Here is an 8693-nt window from a genome sequence, read left to right as displayed (position 1 = left end):
TTTTTTTATTTTTTTGTTGTTGTTGTTGTTTGTTTACCATTGCATTATTGACTTTTGATAAAGTCGTTATGGCCATTACATAGGTTCTTTGTTTCGACAATTATCCCAGCACTTGTAAGAATGTGAAACGAAACCTTTGAAGTGACTTTTCTCCACACTTTTGATAAAGTGTCTTCCTGCAAAAGCCTATGGCGCTTTACCTTACTTTTCGCCACTGCCCAGAACTGTTCTATTGGGTTAAGCTCAGGAGAGTAAGTAGGAAGATACACACATTTATATCCTCGATATTCAATATATTTCTTTATGTTCTCATGCTTATGAATGGATGCATTATCCATCACTATATTAGTGTAAGCTTCAATTTCTTGAACATATTATCGTATCTCTTTGCTACATATCCAGATTGGCTAATAAAGATAAGGTCAAAAAGGTCCCCATATACATTGACGCGATACCAATCTTCGTGGTGGAGGCCCTTCAAAGCATCGCGATGCCAGAGGTGGTATCTAAATATAGGAAAGAAAATATTAACAATTTTAAAAAGTACAAAGTCATTTGTATACTTACAGTTTCTGTACTGCTAACTTTAAGAAAGTTCAGAACCATCACAAAATGCGCTAATATCTTGAACTGATCTATGCATATCTTTGTTGTCACAAGTACTGGTTGCCTTTAGAATCTTGTATTCATCATCTTTTAACAGCAGAGTCATTGTAAAGCCAAAATGATTACAAATGTTTCTTTATGATAGAATTGAATCTATTGGGAATTGTTGCGGATTTTGTTAGATTCAAGACACCATTCGTGCCACTCTTTTCATAAGGAAACGCTACATGCACCAGAAAACACATCAGAAGTTAGACTAATCCTACGTGCGCTATCTCTATACATTACCTATGATGCCATCCAACAAAGCTTTTCAACCATCCTGGGTTGTTTCTTTTCAAGAAGAAGTAGAAAGAGAAAAAAAACCAAGATCACGTGTAATTATGATGACATCGTATTTTATATCAGAGAGAGAGATAGCAAAGCACATTTTATAGATCATCTTTTATGAATGTTTTGCTGTTTCGAACGATTTTGCCTAACGTGTCATCTGTAAAAAATTCAGGAGAAATACTAAAGCATGTGGGATGGTATATAGGAGCCCAATCAATGGAACCTATGTTTTCCGCCCTAACATTTGTAATAGCAACTTCTACAACATGATGTTTACCATTTGAACTATACATAACTCTGTAGCTTCTAGCAAAAGCTTCATTGTACGCTGTATGAAATGACTCTACCAAAAGTCGACTATTTATCAAGTGAACACAGTCACCAGACCAAACATCAACACTATTAATTTGAAGCATAGAATTTATTCGTCTTGTATTATTTCTTTGCATGCTAAAGCTTATGCAGAATAAGAGGAAAGACTTTTCATAAACTGAGTGGGTTTAGCTTGCTAAATACATGTGTTTATACTTCAATAACCAACTCTTTTGGGTAACATTGATATTTGCTAATGAAATAAATAAGTATAAACTCTTTTGTTTAACTAGCGCTTTATTTAAGAGATGGTTAATATAAAATAGAATTGATCATAGATAAGATCTTATGCTCTCTGTAAACGTTGAACATGTATATAAAAACAATGCAAAGAAAAAATGAGAACGAAGATTGGATAAAAACATAGGAATTCATTGTGTGGCTATTTTAGGTCACTATTGTGCGTGACTGCTGTTTGTATCTCAAAGCCACAGCTCCTAATATTTTGGATACTTTTTTTTTTTCCTTTAAAACTGTCTCTACTTTGACATCAACCTCATGGCACCAAGAAAGAAGACAGCAACATTGGCTACCAATGGTAAAACTGCTACGAACACAGCCAAGAAAGTAGAAAATGGCAAAGATAAAAAGCCTTTAAAGAGACGCGCTGAAGAGTTGGAAGAAGATGAACAAAGCGATCAAGAGTTTGGAAGTGTTGACATTGATATGCATTCTGACGATGAAGAAGAACAATCTGAAAAAGAGAATGACGATGACGAAGACATTGAAGAATTCCCTGAAATCGATCTTAGCGATGATGATGAAGACGAGGCTGACAGTGAAGACATGGACGAAGAAGAAGAAGAAGAAGAAGGGGACGAGGATGATATGGATGAGGATGAAGAGGAAATCGATGAAGATGCAGAATTGGAAGCAGAGCTAGAAAGAGAACAAAATGAAAGCGACGACGAAGAAGAAGAAAAGGAATTTAAGATGTAAGATTAAAACTTTTATCTAAAAATGGTTACTCATTGTTAATAGCCCACCTCCATATCGCCAACGCTATTCAAAGGAAAAGCTACCAGATATTGAAGCTAATTATGACAGTGATACGTCCACCGAAGAGACAGAAAATACAATTGGTAATGTTCCTCTTGAGTGGTACAAGGATCTACCACACATTGGTTATGACATTGACGGCAAAAAGGTCTTGAAGCCTGCGACTGCTGATGAACTCGATAAATTCTTGGCTACAGTTGAAGACCCTGAATCATGGAAGACTGTAAAGAGCGATAAAGAAGGCAAAGATATTGTGCTTAACGACGTGGAACTGGATATTATCCAGCGTCTTCAAAGAGGTATTATTCCCGATTCCACCTACAACCCATATGAGCCTACTGTAGAATGGTTCACATCAAAGACAGAAGTGATGCCACTATCAGCACGCCCTGAACCAAAGAGTCGATTTATTCCATCTAAATGGGAAGCAAAGAAGATCATGAAGATTGTTCGTGCTATTCGTCAAGGCCGTATTGTGCCTCGTAAGCCAAAGGATGAAAAGCCTAGATTTTACAACCTTTGGGGAGACGATGACGTTCCTCGCGAAGATCACGTTATGCACATTGCTGCTCCCAAGATGAAATTACCTGAACATGATGAAAGTTATAACCCACCCGAGGAATACCTTTTGGATGAAGAAGAGACAAAGAAATGGCATGAGATGGACGAGGAAGATAGACCAAAGAACTACCTTCCCAAGAAATACTCCAGCCTCCGTAATGTTCCTGCTTATGACAAGTTCATTCAAGAAAGATTCCAACGTTGCCTTGATCTCTACTTGGCTCCTCGTGTTCGCAAGAACCGTTTGGATATTGATCCTGAGTCGCTTATACCTAAGCTGCCAAGCCCTAAGGATCTTCGTCCCTTCCCTACAAGACAGTCCCTTACCTACGAAGGACACACCGCTCGTATTCGTTCATTATCAATCCATCCAAATGGCTTGTACGCACTCTCCGGTGCTGATGACCACACCTGTCGTCTGTGGGAAGTGTTAACCGGTCGCTGTCTTGCCATGTGGAAATTTGAAGCTGTCATTCATGCCATCGCTTGGTGTCCTAACCCTGATGTCTGGCTCTTTGCCATTTCTGTTGGCCATGGTGATGTTCATCTGATCTCGCCTCCTAAACTCTGCTCTCCTATACAGGCCATGAATACTGATCAGTTTACAAAGGCCGGATTTGCCAACCCCGCAGAAAGCAAACAGAATGTGTCTTGGATCAGAGCAAGCGAGGCAGATGAGGAGAAATATGGTTACAAGGTTCTCATTCAGCACTCACAAGCTGTTAAGCAGATCACTTGGCATAGAAAGGGTGACTATGTTTCCACAGTTGCACCTGACGCAAAGAACCTTGCTGTACTCATTCACCAAGTATCAAAACATCAAACTCAAGCTCCTTTCAAACGTCTCAAGGGTCTTGTTCAAAAGGTTGCATTCCATCCTATCAAGCCCATTTTCTTTGTTGCTGTAAGTGTGTTTTTCCATGATAATTTCATCTACTAAACCTTGTTATTTTAGACTCAAATCTATGTTCGTGTCTATGATTTGATGCAACAACAACTAGTCAAGACATTGCAAACGAGCGTCAAGTGGGTTTCTAGTATTGACATTCATCCAGGTGGTGATAATGTCATTATTGGTTCATATGATAAACGAGTGTGCTGGTTTGATTTGGATCTTAGCTCAAGGCCATACAAGTCACTAAGGTAAATTCATAAAAAAGATAAGCTAATACGGCATAATTCATATTCCATTTATAGATATCATACAAAGGCCGTCCGTCAAGTTGTGTTCCACAAGCGATACCCATTATTTGCCTCTTCATCTGATGATGGCACCATTCAAGTTTTCTATGGTATGGTCTATAATGATTTATTACAAAATCCCTTGATTGTTCCTGTAAAGATTTTGAGAGGACATGATGTTAAGGATAGTCTTGGTGTCTTGAACATTGAATTCCATCCTACACAGCCATGGATCTTCTCTACTGGTTCTGATGGTACTTTTAGACTTTGGACATAAAAATACTAATTTATATATACATCATCAACATCCTCATCTCTTTCCTTCTCCATTCCTACCTGTTTTTTCTCTTTACCATAGAAACAATAAAAATGTGATTGGTTGTCTTGACAACAACAATAGCACGCGTCAAAGTAACACACGTACAAAAAAAGGAAAAAAAAAAAGCTCGCGCTTCAATTGCTTTATCTTTTTTTTTTTTTATTGATAGAGTAAATGATAAATGAAGATCAGTTCCCCAAATAAGCGTATAAAGTTGAGCTATGGTATACATTCACTTTTCCGTATTTGATCTTTAAGTGTGGCTTATGTCTAATCTAGGTTGTCAATCTAATCAACCTTTGATCAATACAATTCAGCAAGACGATGATGACGACGATGCCATGTTCAATGACGATATTTCACTAGCTCAAATTGAGAAGGCAACAGCACAGGCACTATTGCAAAGACAAGTGAGCAATTCGGATGATCTGTTTGACGATATTCCGATTGAGGAACTCGTTCAAGCTTTAGATAGACAGGAAGATAGATCGCCTCAGGGTACGATGAATACAGTAGTTGTAAACGAATCACTTGGAATCCTATCAAGGGCCTCATCCTCAACAACGGCAGTAACAGTAACTGAAGAAAAGACAGTGGTTACCGAGATCAAGAAGCCAGTGCCTGCTGAGGTAATACTTTATGCTACCAGTGATACATGTATACATGTTTACTAATAGAGGAATAATTTTTATAGGAAAAGCGTAAAAAGTTTACTCGTTATTTGGTTGCCAACATAACGACAAATACCTTTGAGGTTTCCGATAGAGTTGCTACAGAAAAGGTTTATTTTATTTTCAAATAGAAGGGACATAACTGACACAACCTTTTTCAGGTACTTACATTAATTCAAGAAGACAGCAACACGGCCATCACAGCTAGATTGAGAGATGATTGGCTACAGACGACAATATCAGTAGGCAATGTTGTCCATATTCCCTTTACCAACAACACCACTGAAGTAATTATTGATCAACGAAAAAACTTCATTATTGTTCATCCAGATCGCCTTATTTCCTGTACAACAGTGGCCGAGAGCTATCATTGCCTACGACGATCCATACTACAGACCAAGATCCGAGGCGTGACTGAATGTACAGAAGCACTTGTCCATGGCAGCATTCTTCACCGTGTCTTACAAAACGCTTTGTTGACTGGTGACTTTTCCATAGAGAGCATCAAGGAAGAAATGGAACAGATCGTAGCTTCCTCTTTAGAAAACCTGTATACGCTCGATGTTGATGAGAAAACGACTCTTGAAGCGCTAAACCAGTATGTAGAAAGTATTCATGAGTTTGGAAATATGTTTGTTGGTAATGAGCCGAAACCAAATGCGCGCGTGAGCAGTGATAAAGGCCCAGACGCTGCTAAAGCATTAGGATGTGAAACAGTGGCTATATCAAAAGTCCTAGATATTGAAGAGCATCTATGGAGTCCAACGTACGGATTGAAAGGAATGATTGACGCTTCTGTGCAGCTAAAGATGAGTCCGATCAATCGGGTGTTGACTGTGCCCTTTGAATTGAAAACCGGTAAATCATCCAAGTTTCTGACAAACCGAGCACAGACTGTGCTTTATACCCTTTTGATGAGTGATAGATACGGTAAGGACTAGTAAAATAGTCTGTGTTTACAATACTCACGTTATATATAAAAGATATTGACATTGGAGCGGGAATCCTTTACTATTCAAAAACAAACAGTCTTTACTTAGTACCAGCTTTACGTAACGAGGTAGCTTCTATGATCATTGCAAGAAATGAACTGGCATCCGCTCTATATAGTCATCAGGTGATTCCACCAATGATTAAAAACTTTCATACCTGCCAATACTGTTGTCTAGCTGATGCTTGTACCATTTATCACAAGGCTATTGAAAAAGGAAATGGGGTATCCAGTGGTCTCTATAAACTGTTTGAAGAAAGGACAAATCATATGACAACGAAAACATCTAGCTTTTTTAAACATTGGTGGCAGCTTTTAGACAAAGAAGAGCTAGACATTGATTATCTTCGTAAAGAGATCTGGAGCCAACCGGCCGAAGAACGAGAAAAGTCAGGAAGGTAAAACGATAATAGAAAACTATAGTTTTGAGCAATACTCACTGTTTCTCATTAGATGTATATCAAACCTAAAGCTGAATATTTCTGCTAGTGAAATTCTTCCAGAGATAGCACAGTGGAAATATTGCTTTGTTCGAGCTGAACCAAATAAACCTCTCTTCTGTAACCTATCTATTGGTGATGCCGTAGTGGTATCTAGCATGGAAGGACACATCAGCCTTGCTATGGGCCATGTATCCTCTCTGACAGCAGACGAGATTATTCTCGGTTTGAACGAACCTCTTCGTAGCCCACCAAAACGATCAGAAGATTTTGATTTATTAAACAACCAACAGTTCCAGACGTTTATTCGTTATAGAGCAGACGTTGAAAAGCATTACAAGGATAGCAATGTATTATATCGAATTGATAAGGACGAAATGTCTACTGCGATGAATATGCTTCGATATAATCTAGTATCACTTGTAGCCAATACAGGTGATGAAAGGACTCAACGATTGAGAGAGCTTATCATTGATCTTGAAAAACCAGCCTTTGATACAACTGTTGTGCCTACGATGCCTATAAGTTCTCATTTAAATCCTGATCAGCGAAACGTGATTACCAAAGTACTTCAAGCAAAGGATTACAACTTGATTCTAGGAATGCCCGGAACTGGTAAAACAACCACGACGGCAGAGATCATAAAATACCTTGTTGGAATGAATAAGACAATCCTAGTGACAGCCTTTACTCATACTGCATTAGATAATGTGTTATCAAAAGTTCGTGATCAAGGAATTGACGTACTGAGATTAGGAAATATTGATAAAGTAAGAAGTCAAAGTTGATATACAGCCCCGTTACTAACCTGTTTTTAATGTAAGGTGATGCAAAGCATGAAAGACTGTGTGCCGTCTCTTAATAGAAATATAACAACAGTAGAAGAGATGAAAATATTTTATGATTCTAAAAGAGTGGTTGGAGTCACTTGCCTTGGTATTGGACAGTAAGTGACACATATACTATAACCCAGGTTTCAAAGCTAACCACCTTTGTAAAGCGCAATGTTGCAAAAAAGACATTTCGATTACTGCATTATTGATGAAGCATCTCAGATTACTCTACCCATGTGTATAGGTCCTATTCGATATGCAGACAAGTTTATTCTAGTGGGTGACCTATATCAACTCCCGCCTATCGTGCGTGATACACAGGCTGGTGAGAAGGGGTTAAAAAAGTCTTTATTTGCTATATTAGCAGAGGCTCATCCTGAGTCTATCAGTCGTTTAGAATACCAATACCGCATGAACAAGGACATTATGCAAGTGGCCAATATACTTGTCTATGATGGCAAGTTAAAATGCGGTAACCATTCAATTTCTACAAAATCTTTATCTATACCTCACTTTGAACATGAGCTGAAATTACTTCACGCGTCAAATGAACAATGTATATACCCCCAATCGAATTGCTGGATACATGATGTCCTCGACCCAAGGTAATATACAATCCACTTTAAATGAATGTATGTATATACTCACAGCTTGTACATAGAAAGCATGTCGTATTTGTCAACACAGATCTAGTTCCAGCCAATGAAGCCCGAGAGTTTGGGGGAAGTTATCTACACAATGAAAAAGAAGGAAAGCTGATCTATCAGGTAACAGAATCCTTGTTAAGATGTGGCGTCAAAGAGGAGCAATTGGCTATTGTCTCTGTGTACAGATCGCAATTGAGAACAATATCACGTTATTTTGAAGGAGAAACTGATATTGAAATTGCAACAATTGATAAATATCAAGGACGAGATAAAGATTGTGTGATTATTTCACTTGTTCGAAGCAATACTCAAGGAAATGTAAGAAAACATCATGGCTGTGTAAATAGACTTTATTGATACTTATATAATCTAGTGTGGTGATTTATTAAGAGACTGGCGTCGATTAAATGTAGCCATTACAAGAGCAAAGCATAAACTTGTACTGGTTGGATCAGTCAGTACATTGAGAGTATCTTCGCCCTATTGTCAGCTATTAGACGTGTTGGAGAAGAAAGGCTGGGTAAGAGTGATGATGATTAAGCTGATAACAATAACGATAACAATAGTATAGATTTATACCTTACCAAGAGATTCCGAAAAGATACACGACAATCTTTTACAAGTAAACAATACAACAGATAAGAAGAGAGAGCACAAGGTTTTTACAGGAAAACAGGCCATTTTAAAAAAGAATGAAATATTACAAAATATTCATGAATGTACATAAAATAGACTATTA

At 38.0% G+C, this 8693-nt stretch overlaps 5 protein-coding genes across 5 annotated transcripts; all 5 read left to right on the top strand.

Annotated features, from left to right (window-relative positions):
- RHIMIDRAFT_138102 (uncharacterized protein) lies at positions 1–778 on the top strand. Its single transcript, XM_023605650.1, has one exon. It carries the CDS (start codon positions 189–191, stop codon positions 582–584), a length of 396 nt encoding a protein of 131 aa, XP_023465657.1. The 5' UTR covers positions 1–188; the 3' UTR covers positions 585–778.
- Positions 779–1809: 1031 nt separating this feature from the next.
- RHIMIDRAFT_283648 (uncharacterized protein) lies at positions 1810–2124 on the top strand (the record flags this gene model as incomplete). Its single annotated transcript, XM_023613138.1, has 1 exon — positions 1810–2124. A coding segment is annotated over one exon (315 nt), but the record flags the coding sequence as incomplete, so codon positions are not given.
- RHIMIDRAFT_215604 (BOP1NT-domain-containing protein) lies at positions 2102–4538 on the top strand. Its single transcript, XM_023607290.1, has 4 exons — positions 2102–2246; positions 2293–3775; positions 3827–4014; positions 4069–4538. Exons 1-4 carry the CDS (start codon positions 2140–2142, stop codon positions 4328–4330), a joined length of 2040 nt encoding a protein of 679 aa, XP_023465655.1. The 5' UTR covers positions 2102–2139; the 3' UTR covers positions 4331–4538.
- Positions 4539–4554: 16 nt separating this feature from the next.
- Positions 4555–7803, top strand: RHIMIDRAFT_138079 (Dna2-domain-containing protein). Its single transcript, XM_023605649.1, has 7 exons — positions 4555–4596; positions 4652–5001; positions 5067–5153; positions 5205–5973; positions 6027–6432; positions 6488–7244; positions 7299–7803. Exons 2-7 carry the CDS (start codon positions 4714–4716, stop codon positions 7422–7424), a joined length of 2433 nt encoding a protein of 810 aa, XP_023465654.1. The 5' UTR covers positions 4555–4596; positions 4652–4713; the 3' UTR covers positions 7425–7803.
- Positions 7804–7912: 109 nt separating this feature from the next.
- On the top strand, positions 7913–8327 carry RHIMIDRAFT_283646 (uncharacterized protein). The gene has a single exon (XM_023613137.1). The coding sequence runs from the start codon at positions 7934–7936 to the stop codon at positions 8309–8311; it is 378 nt and encodes a 125-aa protein (XP_023465653.1). The 5' UTR covers positions 7913–7933; the 3' UTR covers positions 8312–8327.
- Positions 8328–8693: the final 366 nt, after the last annotated feature.

The sequence above is a fragment of the Rhizopus microsporus genome (assembly GCF_002708625.1).
Source record: "Rhizopus microsporus ATCC 52813 unplaced genomic scaffold scaffold_9, whole genome shotgun sequence".
Taxonomy (NCBI): Eukaryota; Fungi; Mucoromycota; class Mucoromycetes; order Mucorales; family Rhizopodaceae; genus Rhizopus; species Rhizopus microsporus.
The sequence above is the reverse complement of the archived record's forward strand: the minus strand, read 5'-3'. Positions and strand labels throughout refer to the sequence as shown.

Coding starts and splice junctions, on each gene's coding strand:
- RHIMIDRAFT_138102 (XM_023605650.1), top strand. CDS start 189: ATGGCGCTTTACCTTACTTTTCGCCACTGCCCAGAACTGTTCTATTGG.
- RHIMIDRAFT_215604 (XM_023607290.1), top strand. CDS start 2,140: ATGGATGAGGATGAAGAGGAAATCGATGAAGATGCAGAATTGGAAGCA. Junction 2,247..2,292: donor GAAGAAAAGGAATTTAAGAT/GTAAGATTAAAA, acceptor CATTGTTAATAG/CCCACCTCCATATCGCCAAC. Junction 4,015..4,068: donor AGGCCATACAAGTCACTAAG/GTAAATTCATAA, acceptor TTCCATTTATAG/ATATCATACAAAGGCCGTCC.
- RHIMIDRAFT_138079 (XM_023605649.1), top strand. CDS start 4,714: ATGTTCAATGACGATATTTCACTAGCTCAAATTGAGAAGGCAACAGCA. Junction 5,154..5,204: donor ATAGAGTTGCTACAGAAAAG/GTTTATTTTATT, acceptor AACCTTTTTCAG/GTACTTACATTAATTCAAGA. Junction 5,974..6,026: donor TTTGATGAGTGATAGATACG/GTAAGGACTAGT, acceptor TATATATAAAAG/ATATTGACATTGGAGCGGGA.
- RHIMIDRAFT_283646 (XM_023613137.1), top strand. CDS start 7,934: ATGAATGTATGTATATACTCACAGCTTGTACATAGAAAGCATGTCGTA.